This window comes from Pelecanus crispus, chromosome 4, assembly GCF_030463565.1.
Source record: "Pelecanus crispus isolate bPelCri1 chromosome 4, bPelCri1.pri, whole genome shotgun sequence".
Classification (NCBI taxonomy): domain Eukaryota; kingdom Metazoa; phylum Chordata; class Aves; order Pelecaniformes; family Pelecanidae; genus Pelecanus; species Pelecanus crispus.
In genome coordinates this window covers 3274827-3296596 of record NC_134646.1, presented here as the reverse complement: position 1 = coordinate 3296596, position 21770 = coordinate 3274827, and the positions used below count along the sequence as shown (strand labels likewise).

The 21770-nt window shown below is 41.2% G+C and overlaps 1 protein-coding gene across 1 annotated transcript in view; it reads left to right on the top strand.

The window, feature by feature from the left end:
* The window catches only part of ANK2 (ankyrin 2), a 177224-nt gene that overhangs the window by 87501 nt on the left and 67953 nt on the right, over positions 1 to 21770 (top strand). The window contains exons 23-25 of the mRNA XM_075709393.1: positions 4887 to 4959; positions 17314 to 17361; positions 19696 to 19855. Coding sequence (XP_075565508.1) covers positions 4887 to 4959; positions 17314 to 17361; positions 19696 to 19855 — 281 coding nt within the window. The remainder of the gene's footprint in view (positions 1 to 4886; positions 4960 to 17313; positions 17362 to 19695; positions 19856 to 21770) is intronic.

Below are 21770 nucleotides of genomic sequence, written 5' to 3'. Positions count from 1 at the left end.
AAATATTTTTTATTTTGTTGCATGCTGGCAGCAAGTCCCACTGATATTAACCGAGGAAGATGGAATAAAAGTAACGTGGCATAAGGTTACAAATAGAGTGAGCCATAATTTATTAATGACTTGCAAAGATCAGACTGAGTCAGGCTTGGACAAGGAATTCCAGCGTAATTCCGGAAGTCTCTTAATAAAGACTGTATGTGTGTGGTGTTATTTATTTCGTGTTCTTGTTTAATCATCTGGCACATCACACATGTACGTGCATAAACACGTATGATTCTATTCAGAGATTCAAAAAAATAAAACCTAGGCAGAATTTTTCGAGAAACTTCAGCTCATTTCAAAAGTATGGTTTTTAGCCTCAGCTGACACCTTTGCTGTTCTCTGCGCTGTGCCCTGGCACACTTTTTCCCATTTCTGCCCGATGTAAGTTGTAACTTTCTGTCGTACGTTGTGTTGCGCTGTGGAGCCTCGTACCTTGTCCTGTGTAAGGGTCAGATGCTTTGTAACGATAGGGATTACACTGTGAAGAGACAGCTGCGAGTTATTTACTTTGGATAAATGTTTCTTTAAACTTCGAGGGTAATGGATTTTTCTACCAGATGCTTGGGGTTTAGGACTGAATCAAATACCGAACCTTACTTGCATAGTTGACTTCTAGTGCTTGCCTATAAGAGAAATCTGGCATCTTGAACTGCGTCTGTGTGCAAAGGGCTGCTTTTAAAAGTCAGGTGGGAACCCTCGATAAACTCAGCAGATTTTTTTCAGCTATGAATTTGTCTGAATTTTGTACCTTAGGGATATATATAGAATATAAACCTCTGGTGGTGGTGTTCATGGTGGGGAATGCTGATTAAACATAATGTAGAACGAGTCCTAAAAAGGAGGGGTAAAGAGCAGGCACTCGCAGGCGCTCCCTGCAATAAAGTTTCTCCAGATGGTGAGGTTGGTGTTGCCAAACCAGAACGCAGCATTTAGCGCTGAAAAGAAGGTGCTGTCACCATAGCTACTTCATTCTCTAAGGTTGTAGCCGAGTGATGCATGGAGGATGTTAGACGGGCCCATGCTTTATTGATATTCAAGTCACTGGCATTTGGGATGAGGAAAAGATCTCCAGTGCCAAAGCCTTTGGTCTAACTTTGAACAAATTTTGCTCTTACTTGCATTAGTGGTGGTGTTCTTAGTGGAGCCACATGAATATAAAGCGATAGAGAGAATAAAGCGCGCTTATTTTCACTCAGAGATTAGAGAGGAATAGGAAATAAATCAGAATAAGCTAGGCTTTCAAAGGTTTGCTATGCAGTTAAGTTTGGGGGTATTCATACAAGGCATCGTCTTCCCATGGACAAGTGAACGTACAAGGAGCTGTGAAGTTGTTCACAATATACTGCTGTTGAGTAAGTAATCGCTGAATGTACATACAGGTTTATATATCTGAATTAGATATCTGAATGATTCCATGCCACCAAATGAAAATCTGGCCTTACAATGCAAGTCTTAAATACAGGAGCCTAAGGTAAAGGACATAATCGAATTGTCCGTCGCACTAAACAGTGGGGAGTTTGAGAAATGCATGTTGAGCACTTTTCAAAGGGGGCCGTTCATGGGGCTAGATACGGATTTTAAACTTTGAGAGTATTTGACATTTCTAATGTGCCTATGGATTAAAAAAAAAAAAAATCTAGTATTATATTAAAAGTTAATTTAAAAACATTAATTTACAACTTCTGTTGGGAATTGATGTCGAATTAATGATTCTTGCCGAGTTCAGCGTCCCAGAGATAGTGTTACAGATTTTTCGTTCTTCTGAAACATGCACGCATGCACACACCCCCCGCCTTGATTCTGTTTTCCAAACTTTGTTTCAGTTTTTTAAATTATGTAATAATTTTCTCTGACCGAAGGGAAAATCAGGAAGTAAATAAAGTATCATTACTTCTCTGTAATAAATAAATAGTAATGCCTGAGCACCTCAGTCAGAGACCAGGTAGTTATTATATAGCCTGTAAACCCCTAATTTATGAATAAATTGATAACACGATAAATAAACCTTAGTTACTAGGGTCTGCAGATGTAAGTTAATGGAAGGACAGTATACAGTGTACCTCTGTACCCATAGCTTGTGGACTAGAGCGCTGGAGCATCCTTTCATTTCTGTGCTCTTCCAATCCAATGGATTTTGTACATCAGCTAAGGGTGGGAACCCAACTTTTCTTACATACATTTTGGTCGTACGGCAGACATACAAAATCTAGCATTTGTGACTTCTAGGCAGACCGCTGCTTTCCCCTTTCTTCAGAATTTGGTCACCTCCTCCAGCCTTTGGGTTTTTTTCCTGACTTTTCAGTTATTTTACGTGGGGAGCGTACGCACTGGCGATAGAGAATTGGCAGTACGCTTTGTGTAGATACAATTGCAGCGGCAATTACAACGCCAGCAAATTGGTACACACAGACAGCACTTTCCACTTCGCTTGAACAATATACGGCCCCCTTCACCTGGGTTTATTTCTTTAGCCCAGTGTCAGTGATTTTTTTTTTTTTTTTTTTTTTTTTTTTAATTTACGATGTATTTGTTAACTTACCGCTGTATCGTTGAAGAGACGAGGTCAACGTCACCTGAATGATAGCGTCCTCCCCATCTTCGCCGCTGGCTTTGTCACCCTACTGCTGCCTGAGATTTCTATCTGAGGAAAGCCGTGGGAACGCAGGGCAGGGAAAGTCGGGGATATTGGGGGAGGCATTTGGTGAATAGAAGCTAATTTTCAACACAGAAACATGTGTTACGAAAAACGCTGCAACAGAAATCATTAATTGTCTTGGATCGTGGGTAAGAGTGAATTTAGGAGGCCTAATTTGGATTGCCGTTTGAAGCAAAGGGCATTCTCCTTCCCCTGTACTTCAGGAGGGTGAATTGAAAACTGCTGTCACAATTAAATACATTTCAAACATGTAAAGCAGGCTTTTAAAACAAATTTCCAAAGTAACTATGCTGTTGGTAGCGTTGGTATTTATAAAAGCGCAGTACCTTCTTATAACCAAGACTGCTCTCTTTGTCGGTTTGTTAGAAATAGAGGAGTACAAAACAGAATCGGGAAACACCTAGTAAGTTTGGTGCACCAACAACTGCTGTTGGCTTCGCTGCTTGATATTTAGTTAGCGATAGGACGAGAGGAAATGGGCTTAAGCTGCGCCAGGGGAGGTTTAGGTTGGAAATTAGGAAAAATTTCTTTATGGAAAGGGTGGTCAAGAATTGGAACAGGCTGCCCAGAGAGGTGGTGGAGTCCCCATCCCTGGAAGCATTCAAAAAATGAGCAGACGTGGCACTTTGGGACATGGTTTAGTAGGCATGGTGGTGTTGGGTTGATGGTTGGACTGATGATCTTAGAGGTCCTTTCCAACCTGAATGATTCCTAGTTTTTACTGTCATCAAAAAATAATGCAGCCACCAAGCCAGGGAACATGAAAATGCTACTCTCCCCTTAACTGGTTTAGTGGTGGACTTGGTAGTGTTGGGTTAATGGTTGGACTGGATGGTCTTAAAGGTCTTTTCCAACCTAAACGATACAATACGATTCTATTCTATTCTATTCAGTGGGCATTTTCCCAAAAGTGTATTGCGTAAGGGGCTCGGGGTTTGGCTGACATTAATTATCCCGCAGCTTGAATGCTCTTTGACTACTGTGGCATGCAATGTTCATTTAGGCTTGATAGATACCATCCACAGCAGGGGGTGAAGTACTACCTCGGTGGGAGTTTCGCAAGATGCATGGCTTCTGGCTTTCCTCTCCGTGCCCAAGGGGCACAGCTGCTCCGAGATACCTTCAAGGGCTTCCCTTGGTAACGCTCGCTCCCCTCCGCAGCTGCCCAGGTCAGCTGGGTGGAGCCGAGGAAATATTTCTTTTTCTGTTGTGACTGATGCTGTTCTGATGACCGCTCTTTCTGAAGTCCTTGGCATTTTGTCTCCTCTATCCTAACACGCCGAGGAGTTTCCCGCAGGCAACTTGTTTGCACCTTGCGCTTCTCTCATTGCCTCTGTCTCCCTCTCCGGTGTGTATCTTGATGCTAAAAGGATGTCCCCATTCTTGATTCAGCACCCCTGAACATCTTCTGTTTCCTCCTGGAAGACATTTATGAAGATAAAATTACATTTTAAAAAAAAAAAAATCTTCCAGTGTTCTCCTTCCTACTCTATGCTCTCATGCTTAAACAGCGTCCTCCCAGCAGTCCTCGGTCCATACTTGCCTTGTATCACAATATTTTAAGCTTCTAGGTGTGCAAAATACATCAGAATCTTCAAATAACTTTTTTTTCCCCCTGATTTGGGCGAGTATACCTGATTTACAAAAAGGATATCATTAATATGCAGTGTAGTCACTTTGGGGGGGGGGGGGGGGAAGAAATGTTTCAAGTGATTTGTGTAAATCCTTCACATCTTTTTTTAGTTTAAAATTTTCACATCATTCATAACTTCATTTCCAAATGCTTTACGATTTAATAATTTCCATATGCCACATACAACTTTCTGAAGCTCTTCTGTAGACATTACCTAATTCATTTTAAAATCATCTTGGAAACATTGAGCTGAATTGTTCTACATGCACCATTTATAAATGAATTTGCTGAGACCTTTCTTTTCTTTTTTACTCCTCTGACCAGCTCATTATCTGTATGGTTTTTGTACTTTTCTGCCAGAATAAATGTTACCTTATACAGCGGTGAGAATAGGAGCTTCTAGAGTAGAGATGAAAAATAAAGTTAGGGGAAGGGGAAACACGTTATAAAATGTCTCAGCAGATCCCACTGCTGTTGCTGTTGCAAATATCCTGCTGTCAACTTTGCTGCTGCTTTTGGTGATTAATTTGGGGATTGATGATTTTGTCTTTGCAGACGGTAACAGAGAAGCACAAGCTCAATGTACCCGAGACCATGACTGAGGTCCTGGATGTTTCAGATGAAGAAGGTGAGCGACTCTGCTAAGCTCCTGTTCCTTGTCCCTTATGGAACCTGTAATAAAGGCTCGAGATAGCTGCTCAAGTACTTTGACGTCTTCATTTTGCAGTGCTTGAAATGGAGTTCTATGCCATGGCCTTTTTTTAATGATGTAGTCCTTACGGCATTTGAATAAAGATGCCACAAGTTGACCCAAACCAAAATCCTGGGCCCCTACATCTTTTTCCGAAAAAGCTTATCTGAACCAAATCAACAAATGAGAACGTTTCCCAACTTCAGATTTTAAATTTTAGATGTAGAGCTGTCCCAAAGCTGCATTTGACCCTCCCATAAAGAGGAATTTGAGCAGTAAATATCTTGGATCACTGCCACCTATTTCAGATACATTTATCTAGGAGTTCTGCCTAATTGGAAACATTTGTGTGTGGAGATGCATAAGGTAGAAGGTGAGGAGACTGTTCCCTTGAGGGAGCTTTTGGCACGCGCAAATCGCAGATACGTGCGGCGTGACATAAAGTAACAACATGCTAATAAGTTCGGCACTTTGTTTTCGGGGTCTGTTGTATGTACAAACAGGAGGCGTACGTTGTACTGCTTAGCTAAGTCCCAGGAAAATTTCTGTGAACTTCTGGAGGGATTGATAATGTGCTGCGGTTTTATACAGCACAGAATTAAGGAAATAGCTTCAAAAACATCCCTTTCTAAAAGTTCACAAATGACTTCTTACAAATTTTAATCACAGTGGCATCTGATAAATATGCACACATCTGCAAGAATTTTCTAAGGTCTTTTTTACTCTTGACAGTGTTAATTAATATTACAGTATCTTACATACGCCATTTTATGGTTGTTATTGTTATTATTTCATGCAAATAATTTGTAGAGTGACTAGTTTCAAAAAGTCTTAGGGATTTAGGAACATAGGTTACAGGGTTGGTTTTTTTTTTTCTTTTACAAAGAATACAAATGCACTTGTGGTTCTAAATGGTACTGGAGGTTAATTGCACTCATGCTCCTGAACTGCTTGTGTTGCTTTTTGAAATGGGATTTATGCCATTACGTTACGACGTTTAGGCTCCAGATACTACTTGTTTTTTTTAATGCTTGCAAAGCGGCAGGCAAAAGCAAACAAGCGTGATTCGACAGAAATTATTTTCTGCTGCATCACGATCAGTGGAATTATTTTTCTCAGGCATGTTTTTGCTACATTTTCTCTGTTTGAAAAACATTCAGCTACTTGTGTGATTACTGTGATAAATGGCCTTTAAATTGCTTATAGCCTTATGTTCACTTTGTTGAATTTTCTGCCAGTCTTTTGAACTACTATTTAACCACCTTTAGAACCACAAAGCCTAGCGTGTCTTTCTGCTTCTACAGGATTAATCCGGGGTATTCCTTTTTCTCAACCCAATTTATGTGTTGTACAGCCTTTAAACACTCTGATGATGAACGCTTCAGTGATGGTGAAGCATATAGTGGCACAGGTGCTGTTAGGAGAAGTTCGTGGAGTAAGGCTTACAAACTTTCTCTTCTTGTTTAACTCTGTTTTATTTTTTGTGTCGAAGCAACATGAATTTGCTTAATCTGGGTGCCTAACACTGCTCCTTTTCGTTACTTTTGAAGTGTGACTGGGCATGTGTTTCCCGAAAGGTGGGAGGACGAAGGGAAGCCAAGAAAATCCAAGATTTATTATTACCTGTATCGTGAATATGTTGGCAGAACGTACTGTGGCCATCCAGCATGACTAATGCTCTCCAGTGCTTTGAATTAACATTCTCTGCTTTATGTTACCTTCTGACGCCTACTGTTTGTTAATAGCCAGCAAACCTTGACAGGACAAGGAGTAATGGATTTAAACTAAAGAAGAATAGATTTAGACTGGATCTAAGGAAGACATTTTTTACAGTGAGGGTGGTGAAGCACTGGAAGGGGTTGCCCAGAGAGGTGGTGGAGGCCCCATCCCTGGAAACATCCCAGGTCAGGTTGGACGGGGCTCTGAGCACCCTGCTCTGGTTGGAGATGTCCCTGTCACTGCAGGGGTTGGGCTGGGTGGCCTCTAAAGGTCCCTTCCAACCCAAAGCATTCCATGATTCTATGACTGAAACCCAGCACAGGTACTCTGGCACATCGCTGCTCGAGGCTCAGTGCTGAGCGCTCATCACTGATAGTGCCTCGGTGATCCTGCTGCAGGTTGGTCGCGGTTACAGCACTCCATGCCATCGTCCTTGGAAAACCTGGTTCTACGGGCAAAACATTCAGGATGTTGCGAAAATTCCTAACGTGGCTGGTACTTGTCACAGGAACTTAAAATAGCCAGGGGGGCAGGAAGACTGCAAAACTTTTTTAATAAAGCAGATGAACCTTTTAGCGATGGTGTTGTCTTCATAAGAGCCTAGCAATAAGGTTTAATGCTGTGTTCTTAGCTGCTTTAAAGTGTCACAATATGTTCTGAAATAAATTAACGTGATGCCGTAAACCTGCCAGCTGTAATTGCATAATTATGAACTTGAACACAAGAAGAGTACTTGAGCAAATAAGTTTTTCAGGTCCCATTGTGGAGCTTGTTCATCACTGGTGATAAGTATTTTGCATTTTGCCGGGGAAGCAGTTATATTGCATAATTGTACGCTGTTACGTTAATAATGTAGTATTCGTATTTCTAAGACAAATTCAAGTGCAGCATCCAGTCTTAGCAGTATAAAATAAAGCACCATATAATCTATCGAATAGCTCGGCTTGGCCTGTAACTTCCTGCTCTGTGTAGCCTATTTTAAAATATTTTGCATGGACTGAGAGTCCATGACTCTCATGAATGGACTGAGAGTCCCACCAATTCTTCTTTGATTTTCATATAGCATTTTTATTTTTAGCGATTGTAGTATTATTCAGAATCCTTTACCTTTTACTGTACCGGGGGGCGGGGGGGGGGGAGAACTTTCCTTTGAGCAGAACCAGATTATATTTTCTATTTAAAATTGCATTTGATTTTTTTTTCTTTTTTTTTAAATTAGAATACTGGGTTTTAGATTATAAGTATCAGAGTTAAGTACAGAAGCAGGTGTGCATTGTCAGGGAAAGAGAAACACCCGTGCCAATAACAGGCTAGGTGAAACTGGATTCATAAGCTTTTGTGCAAGGATCAAGGAAGAAGTGAAAAAAGGAAACTTCGTAGGCTAGCAAAAACATGATTGTAGAAAAATCCGGCTTCATCTGCTGTAAGCTTGTGGTGTGGTCCCACATGTATCAGCTGTTCTATGGCATTAATAACTCTTTCCTGCTTTGTGACCATCAGGGCCAGAGTTGTACCAGCACAGTTTTATTGAGCAGTCTGTTCATCCACCCCAGAAATACACAGGCGCCCATGTGTGTTACTGCTACTTTCTTCTTTCTAGGACGAGAGGAAATGGGCTCAAGCTGCGCCAGGGGAGGTTTAGGTTGGATATTAGGAAAAATTTCTTCACGGAAAGGGTAGTCAAGCATTGGAACAGGCTGCCCCGAGAGGTGGTGGAGTCCCCATCCCTGGAAGCATTCAAAAAACGGGCAGCGGTGGCACTTTGGGACATGGTTCAGTCTAGTCTACCCTTGATTGGTTTAGAGTGGACTTGGTAGTGTAGGTTAATGGTTGGACTGGATGATCTTAAAGGTCTCTTCCAACCTAAACGATTCAATGATTCTATGATTCTCCGTTTGTACCGTAGTCTCCCATGAAGACTGTTTAAGGATAATAATCCACCGTTATTTGCTCAGCACCGTGCACGGTGCAGTTGTAGGACAATCACTGTTCAGAAGGTGATGGCCTGATCTTGCAAAACGCGTTAAGTGGTGCTTCTCCTTAAGGATGGGGATTACACTGCAGATTCCCACAGGCCTAGCTCTTAAGTGATGTGGTTTCTGAAACACATATCCGTGCCAGCAGCAATGCTTTGTGTGGACAGAGTTGTACTAAAAAAAAAAAAAAAAAAAGTGCATTTTTATCATTCTATCTGGCTTAGCTGTTTGTATTGCTGCAAAGTTTAGTTCCTTTAAAGCTGTTGCCACAGAAGAAGCAATTTGCACCTGAAGGGATCCTTACAGTGGTAAAGGGCAATCACTGCAAAGTATCTTGTGAAATGTATTTTAGTGACATCTACAAAATCAGTGAAGTTAAGCTCAAGCAGATGTTTCTGTTAGGGCTGACTCAGTGTAGACACACAGGAAAATCTAGAAAAGGCAGGAATCCTTTTTTTTTTTTTTTTTTTTTTTTTATTCTCCCATATGTTAATATTGTATTGAGGAGCGTGTTGCTGTACTCATTCCATGCGTTATTTTTGTGGCGAAAGAGCTGTGCAAACTGCTGACGGTTTATCCTTGTGAATCCCACCTGAGATAGTACCGTAAGTGTAGGGCTGTATATCGAGGATACAAGACCAAGCAATAAAACAGGTTGTCGAAGAGCTCTCATTTGTGTCTGCCTGGGCCTCCTCACCTCCTGCCCTGTTTTCAGTCCAGTTAATTTTCAGAAGCTCTGGTTTCACTGTCTCTTTGAGACTAAGTCCTGGCTGCTGCAAGAAGTTGTCATAGCTCTAACCACACTTTCCCACATCCTCCGTTAGGTCAGCACAAACGTTTCACCATGTGGTGAACCAACCCAGAGAACTGATCTCTCTGAAAATTAATCTTTTTGTTTGTTCTGAGAAGTTATTTTTTCAGCCAGAGTACTTTTGCAGGCAGAAGGGAATAGAAAGGCTGGAGTAGGTGGGGAGACACCGTTGTCGGAAGCAGCATGCCCCCGAGATGGCTACCACAAAGGTCAGTTCGCACCACACAGTCATTAATGCTGACATTTCGATTGCGGAGAAAGGATAGACAAACGTTGAGCGAACGATCGCGTGCAGATAGTCAACAGAGGCTCAAAAATCAGTTGGAGTTGCAATATCCAAAGCACAAAAAGCATCTCTTTCATGAGGGGTGCTCGCCTAAAAGTGCTAAAGAGTCAGCCCTATGCCTGGCTGAGGCACGAGGTGATGTTGGCGTGTTCTTTTTTTTTTTAATTTTGTGTTTCTTTAAAAAAAAAAAAAAAGACAAATAATGAAGTAACCTTAAAAAGAAGGTGATTAGGACATGCAATTTGCTGAAGTGTTTCTAAAAATGGAAACAGCATCCTCACAAGTCCTTAAATAATTTATAAAATAAAATATGCGTTAGCGCCTACATATGATAATGACCCAGTGTCAGGTTGTTGCATTTTTCCTCTCGCAGAGTTGCTCCTTTTTCTCCTTTTCAGTTTTACAGCTTACTCGAAGTTGTGACACTGCGTCATCCAAACATATTCACAGTAATAGTATCTGTGTAAAGGTGGGGTTTGCTATCCCTTCGTGAATGTGCGTCGGTGACAAGGTGGCATATCTGTGAACTACTGCATCGCTTGAGGGCATCAAAAATGGAGTCTTGGATTCCAGAAAGCAGTTCATGGCTAATCCATACCTGATTACATCAGATTTCTGATTAAAAAGTCCTTTTTGTTATTGAAAAAAGTTGTTTTCAGTGTAGACAATTTTTGCCAGTGTCGAGAAACTATCAACAAAGAGAATTTTCAAGCTGCTTAGTAAGTCTGGTTGAACATACGCTCACAAAGGACTGAGAAGTTACTGCTGTACAGACAGACGCTCCAGTAGGGTTCAGGAATTTATTTCTGGCCCTGTTGATGATTCCTAAATGACTCTGTGGAAGTCACTCCAATTATCCCGGTCTTCCAGTTGTAGAATGGGATGGTGATAAGCTGCTTTGCCTGGCACGCTGGGAGCTGTGAAGAACATGCCACATCTCTCTGTTTACCTGCCTTTGTAACTAACTGCTTGCCTGGAACTAACTGGCCACCTAGTTATTGTTATGAATGATGTTGTTATTAAATGATAATGTGCTCCGGTACCCAAGAATATTCTCTTGTCGAAGTGTATCGCTTCGTATTTGTGGTAGCTGCAGCTTGCACTTTGATAAGCATACTGGATTCCTTAATAGCGTCTATAACGGCAGCAAACATCCTGAATTTCCTGAGTGCCTCCGCACGTAGCCTTGGATACTACGGCATACGTGTGAGAAATGAGCCGGTAATTCTGGGCAGAATTCATGGCTGTTGTATGTGCACATGATTCCACTGAAGTAGTGGCTTAATTAGTTGGAAGACTTAAGGAATAACTTTCCTTAATTAAACCTGGAAGTTAAAGTTGCAGCCAGTAACTGTTCTTGGTTAGACTTAAGTCTTCAGTTGCTGTTGCTGCACGTTAAAACGCTGTAAATTCAGAGTAACGCTGCTGAATTAATTCACACTCTGAATTAAAGCATCTTATAACCAGTAGTGTAAACTGTAGCCAAAGACTGTTCATTTACAGAAGTAAATCAAAAGTAAATCAAAAGCCATGTATTGAAAAATTTAACTGAAACTTTCTTTAACGAAATCTGTGCTCAGAAAGAAACAGCTGGTGAATAGGAGTTGATTCTTAAAACTTTATTTATGCTAACCTGCACCGAAAATATGCCAATGGCCACCCCCCATTTCCTAGAAATTTGTATGCTTTAGATGCCCTGCAAGGTTTGTTATGCAAAGAGCTTCTTGCTGGTACGGTTTAACAAGGTCATCCAAGATGAAAAGAGATTCTTCTCTGGAAAGCTGCTTTTGTTTACGTGGTATTTGTTGAGGTTACTTTTTTCCCTCTGCCCCACCCCCCGAGCAAAATGAGAATTTTTTTTTTCTTCTAAGTGAAAATTGGTTGCCTTTGCCTTTTTTTCATTCATGTGTTGCCAACACAAAAGTTCTTCAATATAATGATTAGCTGCTCAATTTTTCTCTTACAACTTTATTGACATCATTGCTAGGAATGTGGGGAAAAAAAGTTATAACAAAGCCTTACTTGAATTTTTTCATTTAAATCTTTCACAGACAATATAGGGTTGGTTTTTTTTTTTTTCCCCTTAAAATATCTGGTGTTGTCATTGGAAAGAAATTATTTTATTTTTGTTGGGGAAGAATTGCTAAAGCTTGCTCACTTGTCAACATTTTAGTAATGAAAAATAGGAGATTATGGTTAGGTCGCAAAAACTTTGGCAAAAGTTTGAAAGAAACTGCTGGTTTTCATTTCCATCCGTGTTGTTGACAAAAAGTAGAATTGACCAGATTAGCAATAATAAATGATGTCAGTGACGTGTAGGCATGGCCAAGCTACAGACACAGAATAGGAATAGAATAGGAATAATGCATGGGAATAAGGCATTTAAGAAGGAATAATGCATGGGCATGACCAGGGGATGCTACTGTATTTACTTATACATTATTTACTAAATTATTATTTGGGGAGCAATGTTGAGCACTAAATTATTTTCTTCAGAGATTGAAGTTATAGGAGGGACCTACAATAGCTTGTTTGTTGAAGTAAATTGTTTTCAGTCTGTTAAAAAGTGGAAATGTATTTTTGACTCGTCTTATCCATCTGATCTAAATCTGTCTTTAGAGCTACTGGGTATTATTCCTACTCATGACTGATAAATAATGGTTGCTTTTACATTAACCTTAATCAGCTAAAGATTTTATTGCTGCTGACAGTACTTACAGGTATTTTGTAGTCCAAGTGAGTTCTCCCAGTCAGAGGAGCATTACCCATTCCATGGGCAGCAGACGTCTTGGGCTGTTGTTCCCTGGAACAACATGGATGTAGAAGATGACTTGTGTGTCAGTACATAACATTTTACAAATACTTTTAGAAGTGCTCCATAAAAGAGCAGTACTTGCCGTCTGAATGTCACAAAGGCAAAATTAGGAAATCCGTTTATATCCTTGGGAAGAAGGAAAAGACTTTTTTTTCCCCCGTCTTTTCACTTTAATGCATGCAGTGTCTTGGTCAGCAGGTTTGTTGGGAGTCACAATATCTGTACTAGACCAAGCTTTCCTTCCTTACTGCCCAATATGTTTCATATTGTGAGGAAATGTCCTATTTCACAGCAAATATTTACCCAGTTTGAGGTGAATTTTCCTCCTCCGTGAGAAGAAAGCAGTGTTCTGATGGAACAAAAAAGCTAGATCAGTTCTCCATCACTTTCCCCGGTGTGATCTTTTATTGTCGTTTCCTGCCCAGAACTCTTTGTGGGATCGGCTTTATTGCTCCTCTTGAAATTATACAGAGAAGTCATTCAAGTCCTGGTTTGACTCGACGTGGCATGGCAGCCCCACCACACCTCAGGAGTTTCAGCATGCCAGTTAGCATCAATGACCTTCCAAGGCTGCGGTGGCTTAGGGAGGTAGGGATGGTTTGTTCTGGTCCAGTTCTAAAAAGGCAGTGCTTTTATTCTTTGTGGCCTAGACCCAACGTAACAGCTTTCTAAATACCACAGTAGCCACCTGTGAAATGCTGGAATTCACTTTGCAGCAGGTTAATTTGCAAACAAACAAAATCAAAAGATAGGACGAGAGGAAATGGGCTCAAGCTGCGCCAGGGGAGGTTTAGGTTGGATATTAGGAAAAATTTCTTTACGGAAAGGGTGGTCAAGAATTGGAACAGGCTGCCCCGAGAGGTGGTGGAGTCACCATCCCTGGAAGGGTTCAAGAAACGGGCAGAGGTGGCACTTTGGGACATGGTTCAGTCTAGTCTACCCTTGATTGGTTTAGTGTGGACTTGGTAGTGTAGGTTAATGGTTGGACTGGATGATCTTAAAGGTCTTTTCCAACCTAAACAATTTGATGATTCTAAGGCGTCTTCCCCTCCCTGCAGATCCTGGAGGGTAGACATACAGGGTTTTTTTCTTTTCATTTGCTTCACCTTCTGTCTTTCTGCAAGTGCTGCATTGAGCTACCAATAACTGACGTGATGATTCATGTGAAGTCATGTATCAATATATGAAACCCTGCTTTCCTGACTGACTAAAAAGAAAGAAATTTAAAGCCTTAGCCAAACTGTAATTCAAGGAAACTTCTAGTGTATGGGGACCACTGAGCAGAGGATTGACTTTAGGGAAGTGAAGGTGCCCAACGAAAATGTCGGAGAAACTCCACATTATACATTCCTTTAAAGATGCTTCAGGACTTATATATTCGATAAAAAATTGTGCTTGCCGTGGCTGTCCCTTCTCCATCTGTTACTTTTAAGGAGCAGCACTTATGTGGGGAGCTGTAGACTTCTCTGCATGCTGCAGAGAAAACAATAATTTTGGCAAACTCACATAACTGTATCTGCCTTTAAAAACATCTATTAAAAGCAATTTCTGGCAGTTTCTATCACAGCCCTCTTTCTTTTTTTTTTTTTTTTTTTTTTTTTTTTTAACTTTTGCCTATATTTTCTCTGTTTTGCGAGAAACAATTCCAGAGCAATTCTCATACAGCAATTGTATTTTGCAGTTCATTTACGTAGCAGGAGAAGTTATAGGCTTGGTAGGAACTGCCTTTGTTGAGGCTTCCCTAAATGAGTTGGCCCTGTAGATGCATATCCAGAATGGCATGGTGAAAATTTTAAAACTGCTTACTTGGTCAAACATTTGCATAGCTCCCTGGTATTAGAGGGTAATTTTGGAAAAAAAGCTAGTCTGTTTTAGAAATGTTAATGAAACACTTCTGTGAGTCAATACTGATTTGCTAAGCTGAGAGTCATGTGCGGTTGGGTGCCTCAAAGCTACTGTCTTGTAAATGTTACTTTACATTTAAAACACGGTTTTGATCTCGGAGTGGTTCATGATTGTTGCTTGATTTAATCGGTTATATAGGTAGGATGTGCCACTCCCTTTTGTAGAATTTCAGAAAACTAAGTAGTAAAGTAGTGTGGGTCTCCAGTTTTGAGGGTGTGGTAAAATCCTGTGTGTGCAGCCGAACTCTCGCTGAAGGAGCAGATACGTGTCATCTCAGCGTGCAGCCTGTTTCTCTTAGTAGTCCGTTCAATGATTTATAACGCTCAAAACCAGTGTTCAAACACCCGAAGTCATCAGCATCAAGATGAGCTTTTTGTGTTCTCTGTACTACTCAGAGTAAGGCAAACATTTACTGCCTGAGCGGCCGGGCAGCTCTGCCCAGGTGCTTCCCTTCCTGCTGACAGGTATCTTAGAAATTAGCACTTGAGATCCACTGCTGTATTTGGATATTAGGGATTCATGAGTGTCGGGGTTGAGCCCCAGGCAGCAGCTCAGCACCACGCAGCCGCTCGCTCACTGCCCCTGCCCCGGTGGGATGGGGGAGAGAATCGGAGCAGTGAGAGTGAGAAACACTCCTGGGGTGAGATAAGAACAGTTTAATAATTGAAATAAAGTAAAATGGTAATGATGATAATAACAATGTAATAATAATAATAACAATATCCAAAGCAAGTGATGCCCAATGCAATTGCTCACCACCCGCCGACCGATGCCCAGCCAGTTCCCGAGCAGCGATCGCTGCTCCCCGGCCAACCCCCCCAGTTTCTATACTGCCCATGACGCCGTATGGTATGGAATGGCCCTTGGGGCAGTTGGGATCAACTCTTCTGGCTGTGCCCCCTCCCAGCTTCTTGTGCCCCTGGCAGAGCATGGGAAGCTGAAAAGTCCTTGACTGGCGTAAGCAGGACTGAGCAACAACCAAAACATCAGCGTGTGATCAGCATTCTTCTCATCCTAAATCCAAACCACAGCACTATGCCTGCTGCTAGGAAGAAAATTAACTCTATCCCAGGCGAAACCAGGACAATGATACACGCTGCCGGCTTCATAACCCCTGCTGCAGGAGCTTGTTTGCTCAGGTACAGCACGGAATCACCATAGCTCTGCCGCGGTGCGTTTGCACGGCTCTGTGGTCTGGTACGTACGGACTCACCAGCCCAAGAAGCTCTGTGCCGCTCTTCGCTGCTTAAAACAGACAGGCCTTTGGTTGGCTTGGTTGTGACAAAGATTTAAAACTTTGTGTCAGGTGTTACTAACAGCCATCAAGGCAGTTTTCGCTTGCCCGGTATGAGTTTCTGTATCAGGCCTTCCTTGCCTTAAGCATAGTATTTAAATCCTAAAGTTTATTTAATTTTCCCATTTTGCTTCTTGGGTTTACGGTCTCTCTTTTTCACCTCTCCATTCCATTTTCGTCCTTTCTTTCCCTCTCTTGGATCCAGTCCTGCAAAGTGCTGGGTCTTCAGTTTTGCCAAAGAGGCCACTTGATTTAATAGTTGTTGTGGGTGGCCAGCACCTCATAGAAGTGTTTAGCGCCTTGTTTAGCATATCCTTCTCTTTTTTTCCTAGTAACAGGCCTGGAACCCGCTAAACCCTGCTGTCTCTGGGACCCCTTCTCCCTGCAACCTGGCCCTTGCCGGCCCCACTCTTTGTTTCCATCTTCTTGCTTCAAGTCATCTCTCTCCTTTGATATTTTTTTTTTTTTTTCCCTCTCCCCCTTCTGAGGAGAAAAGAAGGAACCCCAAGTGCTGCAAACCTGTACGCATCTTGCTTCAGGGCACTAGCTTGGCCGCTGGAAACAGATGCATGGGCTAACCAGATCATTGCGGAGAGCGCAGGGGGACCACGATGCTTCGTGTGTTCCGCTCTGGAAAAGCTACCTGTTGTATTGGGAATCCTTTGCACTCTGCAAAGAAAAAATAATAGCAGCAGCCAAGTGCAGGGACTCAGCTATTGGCCACTTTTTCTTTAAATATAAATAGATCCCTAGGTTTGGGGGTTTTAATTTTTTTTCAATTTTATTTTTATTTTTTTTACTTCTTATTCCAGTGTCCTTACCCCAGTGTTTCTTTTAAGAGAGTCCGGGTACTTGATACTTCCCTTCTAGTGCATTTTATTTCCTTTCAAACCTGCCCTAAAGGAGCTGATGTTATTCAGAAATGCAGATTTGGACAAAATTTTTATTAGAGATATTTGAGAGATGGACAGTAGCAGCGATGAGGCCAAGGCTGAACAGGAATGCTTTAATTGGGGCACAGTGCAAGGTCAGCCAGTGTTTTGTAGTCTGTTTTCCCATCAGGTAAACCTCGGAAAGCCTGCTGGTGTCATTGAAGAAAGGACGGTGTTCTTTCAAGTAAATAGAGGTGAATCACTAAGTAACTCATCAAAATCCACCCATAAGTTCATAGGTGGCCACTGTGAACGATGGAGCATCAATGTCAAGGGCTATATTTGTCACAAACTGCTTAGTAAGTGCTGAAAACGTTACTGTCATTAATTTGATGGGGAATGCGATGGCAGATGAACCGTCTCTAACGTGATTTAAAAGGATAATTTCTTGTACCGCCACAAAACTACGGTCTGGTATCATTTGCTGTGTGAAGAAGCTCACTGGCAGCTGAATGTGTAATTTCTTCTCAGCAGATAACACGTCTGTGTACGTTTGGATTGGGTGAGACTCGGGAATAGAGCCGCGTCAGGTATTTTAGCGACAACAGAATAGTACGGGCAGCACGAATGAGTGCTTGTTACACAGACTCACAATTTCTAATTCCCGTTGCGTATGTGCAGTTGCCCTGCAAAGCAGGAATTAAGACGCTTGGGTAACCACAACGGTATGAAATGTTATGTTGCTACACAATCATTTAGACTTAAATACATTTTTTTTTTTTTTTCCCCTTCGTATACTAAGATGCACAACTTGTTTTGGGCGTTCATCTCGTTAAGGAAAGATGGAAGGGCACAAGGGGTTGGCGGGGAGTGACTTTAACTTTTACTTCGCTCGCCCAAGGCTAGGATGGTAGCAAGTAAGCTGTGTTACCAACAGAGAAATGTTCTGAAGACACTGTGAAATATTCCTGGGTAGTCTTACTACTGTCTGCAGATGTTCACATCACATAAAACCACTAATGTTACTTAGACCCATTATTAACAACTCTTAGATGAGAGGCCAAAGCTGAAATAAGAGTTTGGAATTTTTTTTTTTTTTAAAAGGATGTGGATGTGATGAAAGCAGTGAAGATTTTGCCTTTGTTTCTATTATAGACAGAATGTCTGGCATGATTATAAGTATCTAGTTTATTTGAAATACAGCTTGAAATTCCTTTTATTGTTTGATTAACAGCGTTGCCTTAATATCTTCCAAGTTTTCACTAAGCCCCGTGCTTTATAATGTGACATTCCCAGGAAACAGGAGGCATCATCTGTCAGAGACAGGAAACATGCAATGATTAAATGCATTTTATTGTTTTCTGTGAAACTGTGCCCAGTTTCTCCCTCTTAATGTGGGCAGATGGAATTTTCAAGAGCTTTTGTTGTTATGCTGAAAAGATTTAGGCCTCATTTTTACGTGCGATATTTGTGTATACAAAAAAAAAGTTTCAAAAACCCCGAAGGTTACTTAGTTTTAGATGAAAAATTATAAATTATTTCTCTATTAGCTGAAACATCAAACTAGAGAAACTCGCTTGATTTGTTTCAATCAAATAATTGATTTTATAATTGAATAATTGAAACAAATAATAAGATTTCTTCCTTTAGTAGCGAGCAGCACTCCTATGGCTTGTAATGCCAATAACATTTTGCGGGGAGGGGGGAAGACGCTCTACCAGAAATAGCAGCAGTGACAGTAATCGCTTTTTGGAGTTTTGCTTTATTAAGACTTGAAATCACACAAGTGGCAACTGGCCTGATGCCCGGATGAATTCTGTTTGAAACGGCACGGATACCACTCACCTAACCTTTACAATCCCTCGTGTTTCTCAGCGTATCGGGGTGAGTTACTGCAGCCGGAACGTGTAGCCCCTGAAGACTACACATTTTGTACAACAGTGGCCGTCTCCTTCGTGTAACTGAGCTTCAGGTTCTTGACGTTTGCCCATGCAGCTTAGCAGATGAGCAAGTTTGAAGATATCGGCGGCCTAGGGTCATGTTGTGCGGTTCTGCGGGCCACACCAAGCCTCTGGCAGGCTCGTGCAGCCGTAAGAAACCATTGGGAAAATGAGTGAAATCTCCAGGCAGAAGCTGTGGAGGGAAACCGCGTTGCAAATGGGAATGAAAAGAAACATCTCCATGTTGCTTGGCAATGTAATCTGTTTTGTCAGTCTGCTGGGGAAAAGCAAACTGTGACTTCATATAGACAGAATTTCCTGGGGAAAATAATTTTGGACCTAAAAAAAGAAATTCAACCCTGTTCTTCAGAGTATATGCAAAAAGGTTACTATGTCAGATAACCAATGATCATTTAGGCTTTGATTCATTATGAGTTACTTTTCTCATTAACGATCATTACGATCTATGGCATCTATTACCATTACCATTACGTGAGCTTGTTTCTGGATATTGCCGTGTTTTAGAAATAAGAATTTTTTTGCTGATCACGGAAGGATGTTGGAACATGGGTGAGACAGCCTCATATGATGTGGAGTTTGGACAATGGAGAGTTTAAATTAGGATTTGCAACTATCAGGCGTAAGGCCACAGAAAACACCTTTTCAGCTGAAAACACGTAGCTTACAGTCAAGTAAGTGGTTATATTTAATCATAAACTGTCAGGCTGTGATACGGTATAGCTGTGACCAGAGAGCTAAAATGGATAAAGGAACAGAGAGACCGTGCTTTAGAGAGTAGCAGAGAAATTTTCCCCTTACCAGTGTGTGCAACAGCAAAAATTAGATTATCTCTAATTGATTAATCACCTTGATGTCAATTTTTTTTTTTTTTTAATCTTGCTTGACCTGCCGGTTTCATTAAATACATTAATTGCTTGTGGTTTGCAGTGTTTCCTGAGTGGAAAATGCCTTCCTGTTTATTGTGCCTTCCAGTTGTTAGATCCCAACATGTAAATGAAATCAAACTTGGGTGTGTGCTTATCTCTGTCCCTTCTGTGATTGGTTTAAAGGTGATGACACAATGACAGGAGATGGAGGAGAGTACCTTAGGCCAGAAGACCTCAGAGAACTAGGAGATGACTCTTTACCAAGCAGCCAGTTCTTAGATGGCATGAACTACCTAAGGTACAGCTTGGAAGGAGGACGATCTGACAGGTATTTGCCTGGACACCTATCTTTTCTTATGATAATGCTGCACACATTTTGTTATAAATGTTTGGAATCCCTTTCTCGGGGCCTTTAACTCAACGGAGACATGGGATGCACTTGTCAACATTTCTTTATTAGGTATGGCAGTGACTAACTAGCAAAGTCGCCGCTTTGTAGGAGGAAGGTGTGGTAAGGAGGAATATTTCCTGCCCAGTCCCGAAATGAATACACATGGCACTAACACTGTACTCAGAGTCTGGTGAAGAATTTGTGATTCTCATTGGGTTCTTGGAAAGGCATGGCTTGCTTTATTGTCTTTGTGGTCGGGCAGAGGACAAAGAGTCTAGCTGTCTATGGAAAGGGCGCATGGATCGTCCCCATCTCCTCCTGTCATGAGTCGGGGGACGGGTGGGTGGGCGGGCGGGGTGTTTTAGTGTTAGGTGAGCCGACTTCTTAGAGTAGTTTGCTGGCTATAGGTGTAAGGAGAGGAGCAATGGACTTGGTGATTCCGCACTGGATTGGCAGTGAGTATATTGTCAGCAAGCACATTGACTCTTTCTGTTTCATTGGGGTTGAATTAGCAGGGAAGAGAATCATTTTCCTTCTACTGGCACAGCACAGTATTCATGTTGTAACTAAAAAAAAAAAAAAAAAACCTATTAGAGAAAAAGGACATGTGTTCAGTCCAGAAAACTTGCTGATTTGCTTATATCTAACAAGTTGAACTTAAGCCTACGTGTATTTGTGCGACAACAATGCCTGTATCTTTAATTTTATTTATTTTTTTTTTAAATTTTAGATAATGTCATTATAGTCTACAAAAAATATGGAGTTCCCTTTCCAGAATGAGAGCCTTTACTAGTGAGCATAAGCGTAGACTCCAACTGGCAGATGAACACCCACAGTTCTAGTTTAGAATAGGCTACCCAGGCGTTCCTGTTTGAAAATGACAGTGTCTGGTGTAAATCAGTAACGTCTCCAGACTTACTGCCTTTAGAATTGGTGTTCGCTAAAGGGGGAGGGACGAGTTGAGATCTTGGCAACGGAAGGAATTTTTAACCTACCTCATCTTCCAGTCTTGTTTGTTATTCTGGCAGCATTTCCGAAGCTCAGTGACATCAGTAGGATCCATTCTGTTTACTTCAGTAGGCTATGAATTGCTCCTGGAACAAAAGATGTCAGGAAATAGTTCGGTTTGCCTCACAGCATGTGCAAATCCCTCATCATTCAGGTCTTACAAGCTTGGAGTCTTTGTTGGTTTTTAGACAGCTCCAGTGAATCCACTGAAAACAAAGTGGCTGTGTGGCTTTTTAAGTCTCAGCGGATGTTTATGAACTGCATGAGGACGCTTAAAAATCAAAACCTTTTATCACGTGCTTTCAATGCTAACAAAGTTTTTATTTTTTTTTTAAGAAGTGGTATAGAAATGATTGTGCAGGCAAGTGTTCAGCCAGTTTCTGCTTCCATTTAAAATATTTTAGCTTTTAAATACTATCAATGGGTTTCAGTAGATTTTCACTGGCATGTAATTGATGTGTTTTATTTTGTGTTGTATGAAAATTATTTCACATCCTGTATCAAGCATGATTATATTGAAATGAAGCAAAATTACAAAGGGAGAAAGAATGAAAGAAAAAAAGTACATCTTTCTAACTCCATGGTCTCATTTTCTGTCACTGTCAGGTTACTGGTTGTAAGAATTTTCACAGAGACTGCTTAAATTATTTTGCTTTTGCTTTAGTGTGATTTTCACTGCATTATACTGACTTTGGTTTTTCAAGAAATTCAGTAAAGCAGAATAGTATTAGCAGTCTGGACTCACATAATCTTACGCATTAAACGATTTGATTTAAAAACATATCTTTTTCTTTTGTAACCATCTTCCCTATTTGTTTTATTTCTCTCTCCCCTTCATTCTTTT